Raw genomic sequence first — 23,149 nt, forward strand, 5'->3', positions numbered from 1 at the left:
TTTTTGAGCACTGGTTGACATCATGTGCGTCCATGCAATGAAACTAGATCAAAAGGACACAGGACTCTGACAACTAATGCTCAGTGAGTGCCCCTTCATCGTCAGACATTGTTCTAAGCACTTTACACAGACTTGTTTAAAAAGTTGCAGCAAATTATGAGGCAGCTAGTAATATTATCCCTGTTTTACAGTTGAGAAAACTGAGGCTCAGAGCCAAGAAACTTATCTCAGTTTAGTAGATATTAAAGGGCTGAACTGGGATTGAAAGTCAGACAATCCAGCTATTCCTTACATGTTCCAGGCTTGCCCATCTGTGTTCTCGTTCTCTTATTTAAGACACACATAACTGATTTAACCCTCATTCCATGTCTGGTGGACACCAATCCCTACATCTACCCTATCTCTGAAGAGTCTAGGGGCTCATGTTTAAGCCTTTTGCTTTGATTTCCTATTCCCACTGATTTCTCCTTTTTTCTGCATCTTACCTCATCTTCTTTCTCTGTCATCCTTAGCATGACATCCTTATCCTTTTCGACTAAGTCTTTTCTTCCCCTGCTAAAGTGTCCCTGACTCAACACAGTGTAATTGCCCATCCGGGGGGTGGGGTGGAGGCGGGGTGATAGTTCCACACAGCGAAATCATGTTTTAATGCTCACAAAAGAAATATGTGCTCCTGGAAGGGAGAGGAGGGACCAAGCTCGGGAGAGTTATAAAATGAGAAAGAGAAGTCTCCCTTCACCTACAATTGAATCTTGAAAAGGAGCAGAATATGCGACTCCCTGCAAAATGCCAGTTGGCATGTGGGTTATTTTAAGCTGAAAGCAGTCAAGACCCAGCAGACTCAAGACAAGCTTTTTACCTCCCCTTAACTGCCTACAAGAATTTAGAAAGGAGGCCTATACCAGGAAGAATGCTATTACCAGAAAGAACTTTTTCACCAGAGAGACTTACCTGCGTGGCAGGGCAAACATTTTTTTACCGAATATTTGCTCTTCCTGTGAATTGTTTCCCCCCCGTCCCTTTCAAGCCCCAGACCCTTATCCCCTTCCTTAGCTTAGGATGGGATATAAACCTCAACTGCCTGACTGCTTTTGAGTCTCCTATTTTTATAAGGCTCAGGTATGTACAAAATTAAATTTTCAATATAATTATTAGACCAGCCAAAGAATCTAGAAGGGAGGAAGGGAAAATTTTTCCGCCCCTATAATTTCAGGTCTTGTTTCTCTAAAGTAATCACTGCTAATACTAATTTACAGAAAGTAAAATGTTAATAATAGGCATTTATTTTCTTAAAAAAAAAATCCTTTAGTGTCCCCCACACGGGGAACCTCTCCCTACACCTGTTTAGTTCCAGTCTCTGCCTGCCTCGCTGGGCTTCCTGGCTCTCCTCCTCTGTGTCTTCCCCCAGCTTTCAAGACACCTCTCTCATTCTCCTCTGCAAGGGAATCTTGTGTCTCTCGGTGTCTCTCTCCTCCTTCTTCTAGATCTTGTCCTGCATCCTAACTTTTCACCACCAAAATATCCAACTGGATGTTCGCTAAACAAAAGACAGTTGTCCTTCTAGAGTTAATCTGCCACTTCTTAAATAATGATCCATCCCCACCCTGCGTCCTTCACATACCTGCCTACCTCCTTCCACCAGGTCCTACCCATGTCATAAACGAATGTGGTATCGACTCTCAAAGGGCTAATAGTCTAGTAATGGGGATAGATGTGGTCAAAAAATCCCCACAGTGCTAGGTGCAAAAGAGGAACGTATAAGACGTGATGGAGGAGTAAGATAGGAAGTGATTTGCTCCCCTTTTCGCTTGGACTAATGATGATGGCGGTGAGCAGTTAAGGTTGAGCACTGAGTTTGGGTCAGGCGCCCTGTGAAGCCTTTTATAGGCAGAGTTTGGCTGAGGACCTCTCAGAGGACAGGCGCTCCGTATGGGTTAGCCGTTGTTACCTTCTCCACATGCTTGCAGGTGGACATGACTTTCCGTGTATTACAAATGAGAAAACTGAGTGGAAAAAGCTGTTTTCCCAGCTAATCCTGCTGGAGCCAGGATTGCAATCCAGGCTTGAGTCCAAAATTCACACTCTTAACCAATGCTTCTGTGGGTCCTTCTTCCCTTCCCTAATCCCATGTGGTTTGAGCTCTCAGCTGCCCGGAACCGTGCCAGCCTTCTCAAGGTCTGGGGCCTCAGGCGACCCACCTGCCACACTGTGCACCCTGCATTCTGAGAGGCAGACACAGTGATCTGTTTCTATGAATATTAAGCTGACTCGTATGAAATTGCCAATAGTTGGCCTTTCTGGACTCATTAAAATGGGAATTTCACGTGGTTCACTCCAATACCAGGGACCAGATGAATCTTGAGTGACCCTGCCCCCTTGGTTCTGTTCATCTGTGAGCAGGACTTCCAGACAATCCCACCATCTTCCTGCCAGAAGATTTAGACTGAAAGAAGGAGAAGGAGAGAGAGCACCTTGGCAAATGCTTTTCTTCCAGGGCACCAGGCGCCGCAGCGTGAAGGGGCTTCGTCAAGCTCCCCTCTTGGTTCTGATTCCCGGTAGTCCCCAAAGAATAGCTATGTCATCTGTAGTGAATTCATTCAGTTAAAGATTCTGCCTTCACCTCTGTCCCCTTCTCAAGGTCCCGACACACCACATCCAGACCCAAGAATAACAGCAAGCCCTCTAAAATTCTTCTTACCAAGCAGCCTAAAAACTCCGGAGGTCAGCAGGGTTTCATGAACGGGTCAGGGCTGTTGGGAGAGAAAATGAAAGTATTTGCCTGTGGAGAAATTTTCCACATGTGAACCATAAATCCCCATATCCTGCTTTTGGCCAGAATCGGACTTCCCCAGAGTTGGTCAGATATTCCCCTGTGGCCTCAAGAGCAAACTGAAATTTCTGTCTTCCGTCTGCCTCAGTCTACCGTTCCGTCTCCTCGCCGTCTCAGTCAGTCTTCTTGAATAAGTTGATTCTACATAGTCTGCCCTCTTCCTCATCTCTCATTCAAGTTTCTAGCGATGGAGAGCAGGCTTCTGTTGTCCCTGCCTTGTATCGAAACTACCCTTGCCAGGTCAATCATGGCCTCTTCGTTGCTGAAACCAAGAGACACTGGTTTCCCTTATCTCACCCGACCTCCAGGCAATGATGGGTATTGTCCTTCACACCTCTATTTTTGAAACACTCTTCCCCCAGGCTCTTCTAATTTCCTGCCACCTTTGCAGGCTCTTACTCCTTTGCCCAGTCCTTAAATGTTGGTGTCCCTCAGGGTTCTAGTCTAGATTGTCTGCTTGTCTCACTCTACTTCTCCCCAAGGATGAGCTGAACCTGCCTTGGCACCCATCCATGGCCTCTCTAGGTGTTGACTCCTAATTTCCTACCTGTAGCTCAGCTGTCTCTCCTGACCTTTAGTCCGTATTCCCAACCACTTGCGGGACATGATACCAGAATCTTTCTCACCCCAACGAGTTGTGTCCCCTACATGTGGTAGCCCTGTCCACTGGTTGTCCAAACCAGAAACTCGGGAGGAATTCTTGACCCTTTTTCTTTTTTATTCTCTATAACCAATCAGTCCTCAAGTCCTGTAATTCTGTCTCCTAAATGTCTCTCAAATTCATCTTTCTCCATATTCCCCACATCTTCACTAAGTGGATTTTGCTCTTTCAGTCTTGCCATCTTTTATAATGGAACAAGCGTGATCCTTCCCTTCCATGGCTCCTTGTCACACACGGGATAAAGTTCTAACTCCTGCACTTGACTGATAAGGCTATACATGATTTGGTCAGTCCTTACTTTCTGCCTCTCACTGTACTCACTAGTCATCCTGAACACTCCTGAGGGCACCCACCTCTTAGATTTCACACGTATTAGTTCTCTCTTCTCTCTAGCTCATTATCTCAGACCCACCCTTAACGCCTGACTCAAGACACTTCTATTCAAGCCTTTGCTGGGGCCCAAGTGTAGATAAACTGTCCTGCCTACAAAACCCAAGAACACGCAGCACTTATTCCTATTAGAATATTTATCTTACTCTAGTGGGGGATACAGACAAGTAAAGAGAGTGTGGGTCCTACCAGAAAAGAGAACAAAGAAAGGGTCTTTTCTTGCTCTTTACTGCTTGGACACCTGGCATAGCGCACACACTAAGATGCTCGTTATATACCTGTTGAATGAATCAATGAACTAACAAAGAGCTCAGCAAGTATTAGAGTCCACATTCTTCTCTTGTTTCCACTTAGCCATTTTCAGGCTTATGTGCTCCTGCAATCTTTAATGAGTATTTAAGGCATTCCCATTGTGTCTCTCATTTCACTTAACCCTCGCAACTTCTTGTGAAGTTGGAATTAGCCTGATTCCATATTTCATGCTCAGGCAAGAAGTGAGAGAGTTAGAACACTTGGGTTAGGGTTTTAGCCCTAAGTCCAGGGCCCTTTGTATGTTGATTTGGGCATCAAACATTAGTCTGCTTTGATTTCACCCCACTCTGTCTTCCATCCATTACTGTCCTGGTGACTGTTTCCATTGGCTACAGTTCCTCTTCAAATTCAAAGAGACCTGAGCGTATGGAAGAGACATGAGCATCGTGCACATCTGGAGAGAACTCACCCAGAAATGCTGTTCCCCAAACTTGGTTCAGTGACGGCTCAGGAGAGTGGGGTTTGGTGTCAAAGAAAGCCAAGAGTTGAGGAAGGGGGAGTTTGTGAACTTGTATCACTCATTTGAGTGGAAATGGCGTTATTATGCTGGAAAAGTAATTACCCCTTGAGCATAGTATTTTGTGCTTTTGTCCCCGTGATGTGATATGAGTGATGCTTATCTCCAAAAGGGGCAGGAGACAGCACATAATGAGTATGAGCTGTGGATCAGGAACTGGCATTATCTTCCCCAAGTTTTGTAAAGTAGGTATTTTGACTGGATGAGAAAAATTCTGGTTGGGGAAGTCACCCAGGTCACACCGTTCGTACGTGGCTGAGCTAGATTCACACCGTTCATATGTGCTGAGCTACATTCAGAATCGGGACTGCCTGGCTCCTGGGTGCTTTGCGTCACGTGGCAGACAGTGGATCCTTTTTTTTTTAGTTTAATTTTATTTATTTATTTATTTTTATACAGCAGGTTCTTATTATCTATTTTATACATATTAGTGTATACAGGTCAATCCCAATCTCCCAATTCATCCCACCACCGCCACCCGGCCCCTGCTTTCCCCACTTGGTGTCCACATGTTTGTTCTCTACATCTGTGTCTCTCTTTCTGCCTTGCAAACCAGTTCATCTGTTCGGGGATTCTGGAGTCACATTGCCTGTGTCCAAATATGGTTCTGTGACTCTACTAGGGTGTGTGACTTTGGGAAGCCACTTATTCTCTTTGGGCCTCAGTGTTTCCATCTCTTAAATGTGGATAATAGTCCTTCTTATAGAGTCGTGGTGAGGATTAAATGAGGATATAGAGGTAATATCTATAAGGTATATTCCTATACAAATAAAAGTTAGCTACCATCATCATCACCACCACCATTACCTTTGGTCCCTCTACTTGCCAATAAGGCAGATTCTTCTGGGCCATGAGATAAGTGAGTATTGAAAGCATTCCTCTCCAAGACTTTAGTGCTCTTTGGAATTTAACAATTGATCAGGGGTGTTGGGTGCATGGCTCAGAGCACAGGCCAGGAGGGATGGAAAGTATAGTTGAAAAGCAACAAAGTAGACTACAACTGCATGATGAACAAATAACTCAGCTGTTTAGTTGGGTGTGCTGTCATAGGAATTGGGCTATAAATAGGGTTAATGTTTTCAGGGTAGAGAGTAGCTTAAGCAGGCATGTTTGGATGTTCTACCTAGGAGCTGCCAAAAATATATATGAATTGACTTGATAAGATTAATAGTGATATTAAAAGTATACATCATGTAAAATTAATGTTTTGTGAGTTCTTATTAAATGTCTGGAACTGTGCTAAGCATTTTGTTCACAAAAACCCTTATGTAGGGAACACTTTTATTATTTCCATTTTATGAATGAGACAACCACGGCTCACAAATGTTAAGTATGATCAAGGTTATCCAACAGGTAAGGGGAAAAGCTGGCATTTCATCCAGGTCAGCCTGCCTCCAGGGTCCATGCTTTTCTTAATACATATTCCTTCTCACCTCCTTATACTGGGGCTTCTTAGTGATCTTGATTTCAAGAGCCTGATTCTGTGGATGACCTCAAGACCCAGTCTTCATTCATGTTAAGACTATCACGCTGAGGCAGATTCTCTAAAGCGGAAGGGAGGGGAAGAGCCTTCTCAGATGGAGAGATGCCCCTGAGAGTGGAAGCTGGGCTTTGATCTTTATTTTTTCATGGACAGCATCTTCCTGCTTGAAACCAGAAGGCCAGCTGGCTCCCAAGTTCCTTGCAAGAGAACCAGGCCAGACTCCTCCTAGTACAACTTCATAATTACTGTTCTCTAATGAGAAATAGATTTCATCATAGCAACTAGAATTTATTTTAGGCCTTAGTTCCAAGAACCTATTAAGGTTTCCACTTTGCCTTAAACCAATTCTAGTATCTTCCTTTATTTATTTATTTATTTTATTTTATTTTATTTTATTTTATTGTGGTACACAGGCCTCTCACTCTTGTGGCCTCTCCCGTTGCGGAGCACAGGCTCCGGATGCACAGGCTCAGTGGCCATGGCGCATGGGCCCAGCTGCTCCGCGGCATGTGGGATCTTCCCGGACCGGGGCACGAACCCGTGTCCCCAGCATCGGCAGGTGGACTCTCGACCACTGTGCCACCAGGGAAGCCCTATTTATTTATTTTAAATTGAAGACTAGCGTGCCCTGAACTAAGATGTCTCAGCAGCATTTTTACCTAAACTCCTTCTTTTTCTTTCTTTTCTTTGTGGTTTTCCAGCATCCTTCCTTTTAGAGCTTTGAGTGTCTCATAAGCCTGGTCAAAAGGACTCTTCACACTGATTTAAACTTATGGGTGAGAGACTACAACTTACTCTTAAGAACTTAATTAGTTTTCCTGGTGCTGACGTTCTAAGAGGGGATGTTATCAACCATCCTATTTTTTTCAAGTCAGAACCTGAGAAACAAGATTTGAGGAAGGATTTTTCTCAACCCTTCTTGGTTCAAGAGGCCCTCTGGAAGATTTTTTTTTTTTTTAATTAACAGAGAGCGCAAGAGAAAGCATTTTGGTTTTTTTCAGGACACATAGGCACTACACATATAGGTCAGGGAGGAAATTGTGACTGGGTTTCTTACCCAACAGCTGTGTCTGTGTATGTGTGTGCTAGGGACAGACTGGGGCCCAGGGGGAAGGCAGTGTTGTTTTGATCCTTACAAAAAAGATGAATTTTCTACTATGGGGGAATTCACAGGTGGTTGCACTTTGCTGTAGAATTAGTAAATAAAATAAGTGGAGGTAATCTGGAATCTTCGAAGAACAGTTTAAATCAAGAGGACTTGCTGGACACAGCTAGGAATGGCTGCAGTCTGGGAGCTAATTCTGAGATCTGGACACATTATTTCCCTCTAATTCTTCCTCCCCTCTTCCTCCTTTCTCTTTTCCTGTTGTTTAGTGGGCGCTTACCGTTCATTAGACATTTTGCTAAGCAATTTACATACATTGTCTCATTTAATTTTCATACGAGCTTATGAGAGAAGTATGATTGTTATCTCCAGTTGACAAACAAGGAAATCAAGGCTCCTAAAAGTAAGTCACTTGCCCCAGACCAGGCAGAGGGAAAGGTAGAGCCAGAACTCAACCCCAGGTCTCTCCGTTCTAGACCTTGACCTCTCAACCATCACATCGTACTGCTTCCTCACTAAACGTGTCCTGTTCTTTGTCCCCAGGGACAGGATGAGAACATCCGTCAATGTTGTGGGAGACTCTTTTGGGGCTGGGATTGTCTATCACCTCTCCAAGTCTGAGCTGGACACCATTGACTCCCAGCACCGAGTGCATGAAGATATTGAAATGACCAAGACTCAGTCCATTTATGATGACATGAAGAACCACAGGGAAAACAACTCCAACCAATGTGTCTATGCTGCACACAACTCTGTCATAGTAGATGAGTGCAAGGTACCGTTCCCATTCCTGGATATCGAGACCTGTATATAACAGTGCATGCTCAATTTCTTAAAGCAAACACAAAGCCCTGCATGTATTACTGTCACATTTATTTTTCCAAAGAATCATGTAACTCAAGCGTCTGTGAGTCCCAGATCATCTAACTCTGTGTCTAACGTGGCAGGAAATCCACAAGTCTAACAGTGAAAGAGCCAATCGGTTGCTTGTTTTATCCACGTGATATAAAACAATCATTTTGACTCCCCCGTCCACCCACTTCACAAATTCAATCAGTTTTCTTTGAATATTACGCTCAAGAATTTGTGGTTTCTAGGGCCTTGCTGGCTTTCAAATATTCTGTTCAAGTGAAACATCAAGAGAGATACCCAGAATCGTTTGATTTACATAGCACAAGTATTCCTTCTTGCTGTACATCATGTATTGGTCAAAAGTGTACCCACATAACTTTGTGCAGCTCTCTTTCTCTTCATTATTTTTGTGGGAAGGTGAGTTTTCACCTGGCAATCACTTTGCCCCAAGAATGGGGAAGCAATTTCAAGTAAAGAATAACTCTCCTTCAGGACAATTATCCGTAGATGGCTTTAAAAAAACACTATATGTCACATACTGCCTGGCAGCACCATTCTTCCTGAAGCATGGATGTTCCGGACTCTTTTCCAAGCTGTTGGATGCTAAGTCTTCAAGCTTGATGGGCTCTGTCCAGCCTTCATTGTAACTAACTTGACATTGTCAAAGTGTCATGACCAGAGTGAAGCAAACTTGGAGAAACCCTGGCAGGTGAGCAGTGTCAACACTTAAGGGTTGTAAGTGGCAACTGAGGACAATCTGAACCGAACACAGATTTCTGATACCTTTTTGACTCCTGTTGATGGATCTCATTTAATAGTTAATTTCTCCCTATGTTATTTCTGGGTCATTCCAAATAGATGCCATGGCTTCTGCCAGACAACTAAGGATGACACAGAAGCAACCCCCTCTGCTGGACTGTATCATAGGTGCAGCCACCATCTTTGGTTCATCCCCTCTGTATAAGCTACATGTGTGGGTAAACCAGGGCTCTGATGCAAATTAGGGAGGGACCCCGCCCATCAAGAGGCAATTGCATAAATTAATTGGCTCAGTGAAAACAATTAAAATTGTTAGAAATTCAGACGCACCTAAATGGTATACGCCATTCTCCTGGAAAGTTCGTGTTTTCCACATCTCAGTGATGGTGCTGGATTATTCTCCATCAAAATGGTAGTTTTGGTAAACAAGGGTCAACATTCCATGGAATGGCTTTATGCTCTATTATATTTAACAAGTATTCATCGTGTGCCTTGCGGGGTTTAATTGAGCACCCCCATCTTATTCCTATGACCTCCTATATTTTGATTATTAGTCAAGTTTTATTGAGTGCCCATAATCGGCAAAGCCCTGAGTTAGGCACTGGAGGACAGCAAAATGAATGTGCAGTTGTATAGTGGAGATAACAGCTTGATCGCAATTACTTCCTTATGAGGAAAAATAGTAGTAGGAAACAAACTAAAATCACCACATATATTCTTTAACTTTGCAGTTATATATGAGAAGAGTCCTCGTGGTTAACTGCCTTTGGTGCGGCCCTTTCGGAGCGTCTCAGGAGAGGCTTCTTAACGATATTGTGTAGGACAAGTTTTGAGGAAAGTGTATAGGCATGGAGATGTCTTTAGATTTCAGACTTCCTGCACCTTTTTTTTCCCTTAAAGCATATCAAGCACATCAGGACAAATGTGCTTCGTTTATTTTAGCAAACAGTTCAGTCCCTAAAGGGAAATGTTGGTCAGCTGTCTCTATCACTGTGAAGTAAGCCCATGAGAGAGACTGTGTCCCTGTTTATCACTGCTGTGCCCTAAAGCAGGGCCAGGCATGCAGTAGGCTGTTCAGAAGTATTTATTGAGTGTATACGTTTAGCATCTCGACCCCATGCTTTAATTCAGATAACCTTCTTTGCTGGACAGTTTGATAGAGATAGTGGCTCAGTCTTTCTAGGTAATCGACCACCAAACCAACCACCTGCAAACTCGGTGAATTAGTGTTTAGATGGTCAAATGGTGAAACTGAGCAGATCATGGAAATGATGAAACGGCCATATTGGTTTAGTAACTCTTTGGCGGTTTGCAGTTTTTAGTGAAGTGATGGGTTCAGCTCAGTGAAGATTGTGAGGCGAGGCCAGTAGACCCTTCTCGCTCTAGACCAGTTAACTGAGTTGACACCTGTATGCAAAGGAGGCAGTCAGAGCTGTGGAGATGAATTTGAAGGCTTTCCCAGAATATCTGTGTCCCATCTACTCCTGCCTTTGAACCTCCTTCTGGTCCATTCTCAGTCTCACTGTTTTAAAAGCTGAGTTGGGAGACATCACTGCTTACTGCCAGTTCTTCCCTTTTGGCTCTTCCATTACCCAGGTGTTGGGACGGAGCCGGGTGGAATAGACTGGGGGAGCGGAGTCCCTGCTTCCTTTAATCCAGCCAGAAAAAGGAAATGCCAAAAAAGCTGCAGTCCCAGCTACTTCAGAGACACAGGTCTCGGTATTTGAAAACAACAGCCTCCCTGCCCCTGCCACCTGAGCTCTGTCTGGTTTTCCAGAGGCACCATGATTCATAATGTTGCACAGCTATTGATCTGGTTCATCACTGAAAGCCAAATAGGTACATTCAAGGTCATGGTGAACAGGCAGCTTGCTCCAGGCAGATAGTTTGTCCCTGGCTGTCTTTCCTGACAGTTCACTGAAGGGGAAACAAGTTTGCTGCCGCTCTGGTCACAACTTTAACCATTCTAAGCATTGTTCTGTCATGTTGGTCTCTCTGTTTTCAAACTCTTGCCTTGTAACCGTAGTTTGAAGTTATGCAATGTTTTTAATTTTAATCAGAAGAACTGCATGGGATGCTTTCATTTGCTTGTTGCATGGTCTTTTAAAAAAAAACAAGGCGGGGGCCTCATGGGGACCGGAGGAATGAGTAGTTTTTCTTTTCATTTGCTTGCTTCGTGAAAGGTTTTCTGTGCCTAGCATGTTGTGTGCGTTCATAATGCATGCCTCTCACTTCCATTTGGGTAAGAAGGAAGGCCAGATTTCTTTCAAACATTGCTGCGTTTGTCATGTCTCCATATTCTAATGCTTCCATAAATCCAGTCTCTCCATTATGTGGAATATCAGTCGTGGGTTTAAGTTTGCACATGACGTTGAGGACAGACAGATGGAAGGTAAGCTAGGAAAACGACTTAGATGTGGAGGGGAAAACTTCCCACTCTGTGTAAGGGTTCAGTTCGCTGAGAGCCAGGGAAGCATAATACTGACAGTCTGGAGATTATAGTTGATTAATAAATGTCTGCAATGACATAATTTAGAGATACTGATTTCGGCCTTTTAATTCCCTCCTTTCCTTTTTAATTTTTAAAGCCTGGATAGTTTATATGGTAGAGCCAGACCATCATGATTTGAAAATTGGACGTGCATAAACTCCACCTGGCCTCATTGCAACTGAACCTTTCACATGCATGAGTAGAGCTAGCTGCCTAGTTCTGGATTTTTTTTTTCTCTGTGGTTGTTTGGAGTAGCACAAGGGCACTATGTTTTCAGGACTGCATTGTTGTGTGGGGGGTCTATGGGTAACGAGACACCCTCATAACCCTAAAATCATAGTAGAAGTTATTTATCCCCCAACTTGCAAAGTATCTCTAGTCGCTCAATACCCCCCAAGGCAAATATGTATTTTTTTTTTAATGTTCGCAAATCAGTGTTGAAAACTAAGACCAGTTCAAAATCGATTTGGAAGGAACAACGTTTAAAATTAATATTGAAGTCGTGTAGTAGAACCTGGGTCTGGTGGTCCTCCACATAACCCCCCAGTGGTTTTCTGGTTCATGGCCCGTAAGCTGGATATTGATGATAATTATTTTCAGGTAACTCTGGCAGCCAGCGGAAAGTCAGCCGACTGCAGTGTTGAAGAAGAACCTTGGAAACGTGAAAAATAAGGATATGACTGTCAGCAAATTCTTGAATAAACTCCCCAGCGTATCTTATGGTAAAAGAGGATATAAACAAGCTTTCTTTAAAAAGAAAAAAAAAATATTTCTATGTTTACTTAATCTGTTAGCTGAGGCTTAGAGGATCTGTTGTGAGTCAGTGATAGGCACGGTGCTGTGTCTTTGCCAAATAATGCTTGGTAACCATCTAATTTTCTCACTTGTATTATTGTTTGAATGGATGCCGCTGGAGGAATCAGTTTGAATTGAAGACGCGTTCTTGCCAGCTTCCCTTTTCTCTCAAGATGCAGAACCGTGGATGGTCTCTTCCCAGGGGACACGACTAAAGCCGTGTGGCACATTCCAGGGATTTGGATTCATGAGCAGACAGTCAGTGTGTTACTCCTTCCAATGTTCTCCATGCTTCACCTTGTAACACACAAGAGATTCTGTTAGAAGCCTTTGGAAGTAAATCCCCTTAAATGTCTTATAGCGTATGTCCTTGTGTTGATTAAAACAAAGTACCCATCTTAAGGTACAATTTCTCTTCCGTATACGCTTTAAGTTAAATGGCTAAATGTTTCAAAGAGAGTCATATTGGGAGCCGTATCTTAAAGGTAGCCGGTTACGGAACCCACTGAGTCTCTGCTCTATCCCATCTGGTTTATGGGAATAATTGTTGAATTTCAAAGTAGGTTTCATAATTTGCTCTAAATTTGATAAGGGATTAGGATGTAATTTACATATAACTTCTGTATATATTGACAAAAGTAAGAGAGCACAGTCAGCATAAATTTTAACCAGATTCAAAGATTCCAATTTGTTTGTGTTTCGTTTGCATCACCTGGCATAGTGACATCAAGTGAGATTATTTGATCTAGGCTTCAGTGTCTTTGTTTCGTTCATACAATTCTTATTTGGGTCTCTACCAAAAAAAAGACGTTCTTAATCCCCAACTTATTTCAGTCATATTCTCATCAGACTAGAAAGCTTAATCATTTTACTGTCCTCACAGATGGAGGGTAGTCGGGTTGGCTGTGCCTCTTTTAATACTAATCTCATGATAAAAACAAAACCAAAACACTGTTAGTTATCTAATATGCAGAAAGCTTTTTGTTATATTATATCACAGCACCTAAAACCAGTTACAGGACACAGTTGGAAGCAGAGCCCATCTTTTCCCCCAGTCTTCTCTGTGGAAAGGAACAGAAAGCAAACATAGGTGCAAAATCCTATAAAGGTGACATTCTTATGGCAAAGTCAAGGTAGCCTTGAACCATGAAGTAGGAACAAAGGATGGCTCAACAGGACTTCACAGATGGAATCTTCTCAAGGCTGTGGAAGTTTGAGGGAATACATGATATAATTGGAATAGCCCAGTCGGTGCCTTGCATGCTGTAGGCACCTCCAAGCTACATTTTTCAAAATTTTCTGTTGAATAACCCACAGTATTTTCCTAAGGTTGCTGGCTTTAGGAGTTCGCTGAGGACTTGAGCATGAATCATTGAGAAATAAGCACATTTGACGTGTGTAGAACCTTGGTCCAATGTGAGGGTAAGGTGTTTATCTGCTGCCAGCAGATGGGTGCTGAGATATTCAGGAAGAGTCATAGAGTCCAGATTTTCTTAGGAGAGGGTGTTTATGGACATACATTCCCTTTATTACCCTCTCCTTGTGACTTTTCTCTTCCAAATCAGATACCTTTGGAACACACAAGAGACATGAGATTCTAGTAGTTTTGTCTCTTAAACTCTAGTGGGGTTTTTTTGGGGGGGGAGATAAGAATCAGTGTTGAGCAGTATTAAGTAGCTTTTGCTTTTTTTTTAAAAAAATACATTTGTCTTCATTTTCATTAGATGGACAGTTAAGAGGGTGGCCAAGGGCATGCTGAAATGTAGTGGAAAATGCATGCTTTACAGCAGATGTTGTGGGTCAAAGGGACAGTTCCTGGGTTTAACTGTGAAGCTGTTAAGGATCATCGTTAAGTGATGCTCCCAAGAGCTTTTTTATGGGGAGGAGAAGGATCTAGGCAAGGCATTTAGGAGCCTGTGGTTTTGCTGTTTAACGCCAGCTTAGCACTTTTACATACTGGCATGTTACTCAAAGGAGTGGTCTCAGGATCGTCTTCCGAAGACTCTGCCTAAAAGTCTTCCCTGTTTGTTTGTCTTCAGCTTTTTTCTAGTTATCGAGTTAACCTACAAATATATAAGGGGACAGCGTGTTCAGAAGAAACTAGGTGCACAGCTTAGCAAAGCAGGTTTTTCAGGTTTGAAACTATGCAATAAGTTTCATGAGAATATACTTAGGAAATCAGTTCATCTGGAAGTTCAACAAATCAGTAAAAATAAGCAATGTCTCAAGTTCAGGACTAGCCTGAAAACCCAGGATGTATGTAGAGCTGACGTGTGACTGTGTCCTCTGTGTTTTTTAGGCCTCATTCATTCTTCTCATGCCATACCCACTGGGGTTTTCCTTGCCCAGCATATGTGCCATAAACAGAACAAGTAGATCCAGAATATACCTCTAACAGCCATTTTCTAAACAGGATATTATAGCCTGTCAGTTATATGCATAGATTTATTTTAATAGGTCCAACACAAATATGAATGCTTGTAACAGTCCATTAACGTTTGACCATGCATAAATGTTATACTTGTATACAGACATGGCAGGCCAGATACATACACTGCATCCCTTAGGTTCTGTTAAGTCAGGGGTTTGGCAACACCGTTTTTTATGAACTCATTCACTATTTTTAGGAATCAGAATTGTCAGGAGAAAACCAACGAGGTAGACTTTTATTCTCTCCTTTCTCATTTATGTCCTTTGGGAAACCCAAGTGGAGTCATCATTTGATTACCTACTACAATTCAATGAATCAAGTCCTATCAGTGAAAAGAATCACACTCAAGGCAAAGCTTTACCTTAGATCTTTGAGGATGTGCCTCCCATGCAGAGAGCATCAGACAATCAAGGCAATCATCTAAATCACGCAGATCTTCAATATAAAACTTCAGATGATGAGTTTTGAGCCAGGTAGCTGTCAGGTTTGATTCTTCACTTCCTATTGTGTGTGGAAACACAACCTAGAGCCTCATTGCCTGCAGAAGTGGCCATGTTCCAAAAAATATAAATATTTACTTCTCTTTAACTACTCATCAGCTTTGGATGTTCAGGAAAGTCTAAAGAAAGGTTGCCAAAATGCCTAGCTTTTGGATTTGAACTGGTGGAAGCTGAGAAAGGCTTAGGGTAAATTCAGATTATGGGGAGATGTACTCCCGGTAGGTAAGGTGAGGAATCCCAACGACCGGTTGAATAGAGGGTCTCAGGTCATTTCCACTCGTGCACAGAGAAATATGTCATTTGCAAGTTTATATCTAGTCAAGAAGCCCCTTTGGAGTTGGATACCTCACCTACTGGGTCCCCAAAAGGAAACCCAAGCCTGCCATGCTTTTGCAAATACCACACTTCCCTTTGTTCCCAATAGCAAAAGTTACGGTACAATATTTCACTTTTGTCTGAATCAAGGGTTCTGTCTGTGCTATATTTTCCATGCAAAGAAGGTCAGAGGATTAAGGCAATCATGTAGCTAATACAGATCTCCATGATCTGAACCAAGTAGCTGTTAGAAATATGGCAATGAATCCAAATAGGTACCCATATGCTCAGAGAGAATTCTCCATAGTTCAGACTCTTGATAAACAAGCCTCAGCAGCTCTTGCCTGGTGTGATGACTAAATGCTCAGCGGTTACACCCAGTGGAGGTGGCTCTTCCCACTTCGCTGCTCTTCAGTGCTTGGGGCCATACAATTGTGTGGGTTGCTGGTTTGGCCTTGCTTATTCTCCAAATAAATTCACTCCGAGCCAAGAAAAAGGAACAAATGGGATTTTCCAATTATTGTAATACTTGCTCCTTAAATAAGATATGACCGTCTAGGAGCCTAAAAAGATTAACTTTAAAAACAAAAGGCTTGAAGGAATTCTGAAGTGAGAGTTTTGTAAATCTAGTTGTCAGAGAAGATAAATGGTCTCAGTATCTGGTAATTTCTGGCTAAAACCGAGGAGGACCGCTGAGTGCCAAGCCAGGGACGTTGCCTTGTAGACAGATTTGTCTCCTTGGATGGAGTGAGTTCAAAGCTGTCCAGGCATCAGTTGCTTATGATTTTTCTGAAAAGAAAACCCAATTTCCACTCTTCCTTCTCCTCCCTTCTTATTCCAACCATCATTATTGCTGCTTAAGAGACAGTTTAATAAATGACCATCCAAGTTAGCGCGAGGGCCGGTTTTAGAATAGATGACAGGGAATCTTAATTGAGTAGTGTCTTATTTCACCGCACAGCACAGCTAATTCAGGGAATGACATAGAGGTGAGGAGAAATAATGCAGTTGGGTGGAGAAGCTTTCAACTTAGACTCTGCCCATTTTTATTCATATAACTTACACAAGTCACTTTACACACAAGCTCCACTGAAGGAAAAAAAAGTGAAGTGCTGGATTAAATGATTAAAACCCCCATCCAGCCCTATGAAACCACCATATAATGATCTCTACTTTAATTTCTTCTTTCATAAGAGGCTTACTACTATAACACATTAGCTATTTATATTGTAGGTCAGAGGGGCCCACAACAATGAATAATCACTTTGGATTTTTCTCATCCCCTTTGGGGGAAATTAGATTCAAGCCTCTCTCTTCATCTGAAGTTTTACAACAAGCTTGGAAGATGGCCACGTTCATCCACAGTTTGGTATTTGGGGATACAAACGAACCTCCTTTTATAAAACTGGCCTTTGCCTAAGGCACTGTCCTAATAGAAGTAGCCATTCAGCTCAGGGAAAAATGCTGCCAGAGTCATCATGAGGGGCCAGGGTGAGCCTCTGGCCTCCCTCAAGGTCTTGCATCATTCCTCTTGTGGCAACAGGGCCCACCCCGAATACCCTAAACACACAGTTTCCTCCAAACAGTCCTAACTGCCGACCCAGTATGGGAATTTGGGAGCATCTGGCAAATCAACTTGAACACTCATGAAACTGGTGGAAGACTTACACAAAAACAGCGACTGTCTGTAAATATTCCCTTTCCACTGGTACGCAGACACGTACATCCATGCACAGGGTGGGCCCGGGCCAACTCCTTTCTCTGGAGAGGTATGCAGAGATATTTGGTTGAGTTCATTTTCAAATTTTCCTCTTGGTTTGCTATTACTGTGGGCATCACATCACAGGTGGAGAAGGTCTATCTTACAAGAATAGACTTGTATTGGTGATCATTGCCTTTTTCAATGCCCAGAGTTTCTAGGCTGGATAAAATGCGTGGTCTGTCTGCAAGGTGCATGTGACTGGCCATGGCCTTTGAACAATCTCTTGCACGTTCTGGTACTGCTGCAATGGGCCACGTTTGCATCCTTGCTCTTTGTCCAAACTTCTGCTAAATACGCAATACATTTGGTATTATTGTTTCGTGAGCACCTTTATTGCCAGAGAAGACTTCAGCTCTGTAGATGTGGAGCAGAGGGATGTAAAGCTAGTACTAAAAGGATCGAGTTAGTGTTTGTTTGTTCGTTTAAACTTTTAGTGCGGAAGACCTGACACTAGAGCATCAAGAAAAAGATATTTCTTAACGGATCCATATAAGAATGTATGGAAAAGTAAGAGAAGCCCTCAAGTTCTTCTTTCATTCACTCTAAATAATATCCTGAGTAATTACTGATCAGCTTTTTTTTCCCTTTATTTTTCCATGTCCAGCTTTGCCTCACCTTCTTACTTCTGGTGCAAATATCCATTTTGATATTTTTTGAAGTCCTTCTGATTATTATACAGGGCCCTTTTGTGCTGAGGATAAAACCTGCTACTGGAACAGATCCCTCTACCTTGCAGTCAGCAGTTGACCTAGAGCCTGGGTAGCAACAGGTCTCCAGTTCCTCCGGAGACACCTCCCATCCCTGGGTGAGTGTTGGAACGTAACAGCTGACTGTGACCCTTGTCATCGTTCCCTGTGGGGATGGGGATGATGCAGCAGGAGACTCGCTCCTTCTGGGGCTCCGTTTCTTCTCATGGCAACCATTTAGCTGCCTAGAAACAGCCTGCTGCCTTCGGTAGGAAAGAGATGCACACACTAGCCAAGGAAGTTAGTCTAGCATATCTCTGAGTTTTCGCCTCCATGGAGCAAATTCTCTGAAGTGTATGATCAGAACGCGGGCACTGTGGTTGCTCACTTCTCCAGGAGAGTTATTCTCCTTACTAGGAACTCATCCTTTGGCATCCAGATCTTTCCATAAATGACCTTCACTCCTTCCCTTCCTCCTTCCCCTGGGAAACCTCAGCATTGCATTTCCATGTTGCACAAGACAGATCAGGTTATCTGGTCACTACAGAGATTTGTATATAAAAAACTACTTTTGTGAGGATTTTTGTATATCGTTTTTCTATTTGTTTTCTATGGCTTGAGGAGAGAGCTGGCAAACTGTGAATCTAATTTGGTCTTGCTGCCCACGGATATATTTTGGCTTCCTGGTAAAAATCTATGTTACCAGGGACAACATATTGCCCTCTGATCAGTATTGCATCTACCCCCAAATTCCTCCAGTCCAACCTTACATTCTTTTTTAAACAAATCCGTGGGCTTCTTTGCTATTATTTATAAAGAGCATGAGAAAACATATTTAGAGTCCTGGATATTATATGGTTAATATTGATTTAGCCTTTAATGATGTTATAGGTTTGTATCTATTCTTCATAAACCATAAAGAACTCAGTGTAGACTGAATTGATCTATTTAGTATCTGTAATTTTGCAGACAGATATCTTCTTATGGTATTTTCTATATAACCACATACGTAGAATTACAACTAATTAGAGCACAAGACGTTTCTACAGCAATTTAGAGCTGTCAGTTGTTTCCTGAGCATACAGCCACATTTGAAAAATTTAAGAACCCAGTCCTTTGCGATGCAATGAACAAAATGACCATTAAGAGCAAGGAGTCACTTCAATCCCTTAGCTGGTTAGGATATGCATTTAAACGATTAGTCTTTTGAACTCAAGGAATGGTGCTGACTCCTTATTATTTTTTTTTTAAATTAATTCATTTATTTATTTTTGGCTGCGTTGGGTCTTCATTGCTGGGCTTTCTCTAGTTGCCGTGAGCGGGGGCTACTCTTTGTCGCGGTGTGCGGGCTTCTCATTGTGGTGGCTTCTTTTGTTGTGGAGCGCTGGCTCTAGGCGCACAGGCTTCAGTAGTTGTGGCATGCGGGCTTCAGTAGTTGTGGCTCGCGGGCTCTAGAGCGCAGGCTCAGTAGTTGTGGCGCACGGGTTTAGTTGCTCTGTGGCATGTGGGATCTTCCCAGACCAGGGATCGAACCCGTGTCCCCTGCATTGGCAGGCGGATTCTTAACCACTGCACCACCAGGGAAGTCCCCTGACTCCTTATTTTTGACACCAGGTCTTGTTTTTCTAGCTAAGCATTCTAATTTTGCTTTTCTCCAAGAAAATGAGAAATAAGGTGATAATAGTTGGATCATTTCTATGTCAGAACCTCCCATGCCTTCCTAATAATTTACGTGAAAATTGGCTTAGGAAAACTTTGAATAGAGAGATTGAGGGTGAGTGCAAGGAAGCAAATCAGGACAGATTTGTCGCAGTTCGTTCTTGCCAAGCAAATTGGTAGTAAATGTCACATTGTTATGTGAATTGAGCACATATTTTTAAGAAAAAAAAATACTGGTACCAGCTCTGAAGCAATACTCAATCACTGGGGCTTAGAGTCACATTGAAATTGTTTAGAAGCAGCCCAGGTAGATCCTGTCCTCAGGTGAGTAACAATCTATGTAAATTTCCCCAAAAGGCAAATCAATAACTACTGCAAAGACAAGGGAGGGTCTTCCTTCCACCAAACACGCTTTCTGATATGGTTGTAGGGCTAGTATTTTTGCTATGTTTTAGGAAAATAGTTACATAGAAAGTGTACCGGTGTGTATTTGAACCCGCTCCTCATTAAGCAAACAGATTAGATGTGCCCTCAACTGGCAATGACTGTATCTGTGATTTTCAAGTACAGATAGCTGTCAAGCATGAAGTTCTTGTGTGTACACAGTAACACTTGGTTCACGCATGAAGAACAGTGCCTATGCACTTTGTGTAGCTATAATGTAGGTATCTATGTGTAATTTCAGTGAAATGGTATATAGATGTATTGTAATTTAATTTAAATGTTATTTTTGGCCATTCATCTAAGTGCAGTAGACATGTTGATTGTTGTTTTGAAAACCCAATTTTCCTTCCTAGATAACTAGTAGTGAATAATTTTTCCTCTTTCTTAAAGTGACTTGGGAATGTATATCAGTGAAGAACTTATCTATGAATCCTTTGTACCGATGATTGTTTGAAAGTCTGTGTGTGTCTAGTATCTTTGTAATTGTGCAATTCGGGGCAAAGGAGGGTTGGGTATGTGTCATGATTCTTAGTGAAAGGGCATCTGAAGTCTATGTAGTGCCCAATGAGTGCAACTGTGGAACTTTTGATTATCTAGGCTTAGGTAGATTTAGAATGAGGACATTTATCTGCAGCCCTCCTTCACTTGACGGATTGGGCTCACAGAGACAAAAGGCTCGTCTCCTTCTCAGCATGAGCATGTTAGCATTATATCCTTAGGAAAAGGTCTGTCTCTTTGGTTGCCAAATACTGACCATGATGCTCATGACTTAAAGGTTCTGAAGAGCCTCGTCCTCCTTGGTTTCTTGAGTCACGGTGTAGGAAAGACATTCACTGACTAACTGCCGTGTAGGCAAAACCCCACAAAAGCACACTTCTGGTAGTAAATTGCACAGTTGTCTCTAGAAAGATAAGAGAAGCACAAGGATGGTCAGTGTACAGCTTTGGGGTTGCAAAAGAAAAAAAAACAACTGGTGAAGCACAGATCCCACATATGTGAAGGGAGTAGGACCTCTACCTAGTAGGCTTTGTGTGTGTGTTTCAAGCAGTGGAAGAGGAGGTTCAATGCAATTACATACCTGCCTCCAAAACACACATCCTGTCTAATTATCACTAAATGGAATGCTGTGGGGTCTATAGTTCCTGTGACCCCTTTTTCCTCTGTAAGGACAGAGAAGGATGGCCATGTGCAGCTGGGAACACTGAGTGCCCCTCTCTTTTCACAAGAGGAGTGAAGCTTAAGAGATCCTCTGAGGGCACAGAGCACGTTAATTTTCAGTGTCTTCTCCAATGATTGGAGTGAAGGAATGTAAATGGGAACAGGCACATTTTTTTTTTCCTGAAAATGTGGCTTCTTCAACTCCCGTCAAATTCAGGATGAAACCTTACCGAAAGAAAGCTAACCTTCAGGCTGGATTCCCTTTGAAGATTCTTTTTGTGTCCAGAATGAAAGATAAGAATAATTGTTTCCCTCACATAGCACATAGTGTTTAAAGACTAATGAATGAAAAAAGATAAAAACTTCAACTAATTTTGGGGGTGTTTCTTACATATGGTACTAGGAAATGCCTTGCTGGCAAAGCACATTTTGGGTAGTTGAAGTATTTTGTTCTCACCTTTAGCTTTCTAAGCTTTCTTACCATGTGGACTGATTACTGTAACATTACCTGTGTACAATAACTGCATATTCTTTACATACGGGAAATAATCTGTAAATCCAGTACTTCACTAAGTGTTTTAACTTTTCTGTATATATCTCTCATCAATAAATGTGGATTCCAATTTCTCTTGGTTGTTGCCTCTCCTTCAACTCCAATTTTAAACTAGTGTTGGTTACATGGTGTCTCCAGTGCTCCTTTTGGAGAAGTTTGTGGATCAAAACCTACAGTGTCTAAATGAATATTTTCTAGGAAGCCTAAATATATGGTGGAATCACATCTTATGCTATAAAGTTATGAGTTGGGGCTTCCCTGGTGGCGCAGTGGTTGAGAGTCCGCCTGCCGATGCAGGGGACACGGGTCCGGGAAGATCCCACATGCCGCGGAGCGGCTGGGCCCGTGAGCCATGGCCGCTGAGCCTGCGTGTCCGGAGCCTGTGCTCCGCGACGGGAGAGGCCACGACAGTGAGAGGCCCGCGTACCACAAAAAAAAAAAAAAAAGTTATGAGTTCGATAAAAATGGTGTATAATCAAAATTATCCTTGTGAACAGCCAGTATGTGTTATCCCCCAAATCTCAGGAGCCTAAAGCAACTGAGGTTGATTTCTTGCTCATGTGATATGTCCATCATAGTTTGACTGGGGGACTCTGTTCCACGCCGTCCTCACTGGGGGGTCTGAGGGAGACTCTTCCCCCTTATGCCTCTGCACTTGCCAAATGCAGGAATAAGAGAACATGGCACATCTTACACTGCCTCCTAAAGCTTCCTTCCGAATGTCGTATGCCTCACTTGTGCTCATTTATCAAAGGCCAGAACTAGTCACATGGCTCTACCTAACTTCAGAGAGACAGGAAAGTGCAACTTTACCAGATGCCCAGGAGTAAAACTGGAAAGAGTTGATGAACAGCTCTAATGACTATTAGGCCGTCAAAAATTCCTTAAATCATTCATAAAGGATAGTATACAAACATATAGTCTTTTCATTTGTCCAACACAGCAAGTTTTTCTCTAGTATTGAGAAAATCATTGCTATGGAAGTAAGTGACGAGCATTTAGCAGTCACGTTGTAGAAATAAAATGCATGGTCTTCAAAAGTAGGATCACAGTCAGCATAAGATTTTCATGCAGTGAAAGGTGTATATTACAGGAAAGGAGCCCCACTGAGAGAGTGACAGGTTTTCTGTTCACGCTCCAGGGCACCCACATATTGAATAGAATGGCTTGGATTAGTTGAATTGTTCTCTCTCATTGTTTTTTGGGAGGAAAGGAAGCAAATATTTGATTTTAACTAAATAAAATACATGTATGTGATACATCACAATTTCTTTCACCAGTGTCAGCAATTTATGTAAATTGTTGGTGAAAATGGACGCTTCCTTTGAAAAGGCACTTTTCCTTATCCCTTTGGAATCAAGCGTAGATCACACCCATATTCAAAATGTTATTAAAATCTTACTTACAGAAAATATGCTTGTCGGTGAGTTTCTGGGCTGCCATTTG

General features: G+C 42.5%; 1 protein-coding gene across 3 annotated transcripts in view; it reads left to right on the top strand.

The window, feature by feature from the left end:
* Positions 1–21,777, top strand: part of SLC1A2 (solute carrier family 1 member 2) — a 150,312-nt gene extending 128,535 nt beyond the window's left edge. For all 3 annotated transcript variants that reach the window (XM_004264008.3, XM_033410674.2, XM_049712960.1), the window contains 2 exons: positions 7,842–8,073; positions 12,001–21,777. In XM_004264008.3, the coding sequence (XP_004264056.2) occupies positions 7,842–8,073; positions 12,001–12,072 (304 nt within the window). In that variant the 3' untranslated portion in view covers positions 12,073–21,777. The remainder of the gene's footprint in view (positions 1–7,841; positions 8,074–12,000) is intronic.
* The last annotated feature ends 1,372 nt before the right edge of the window (positions 21,778–23,149 follow it).

The sequence above is a fragment of the Orcinus orca genome, chromosome 8 (genome assembly GCF_937001465.1).
Source record: "Orcinus orca chromosome 8, mOrcOrc1.1, whole genome shotgun sequence".
Taxonomy (NCBI): Eukaryota; Metazoa; Chordata; class Mammalia; order Artiodactyla; family Delphinidae; genus Orcinus; species Orcinus orca.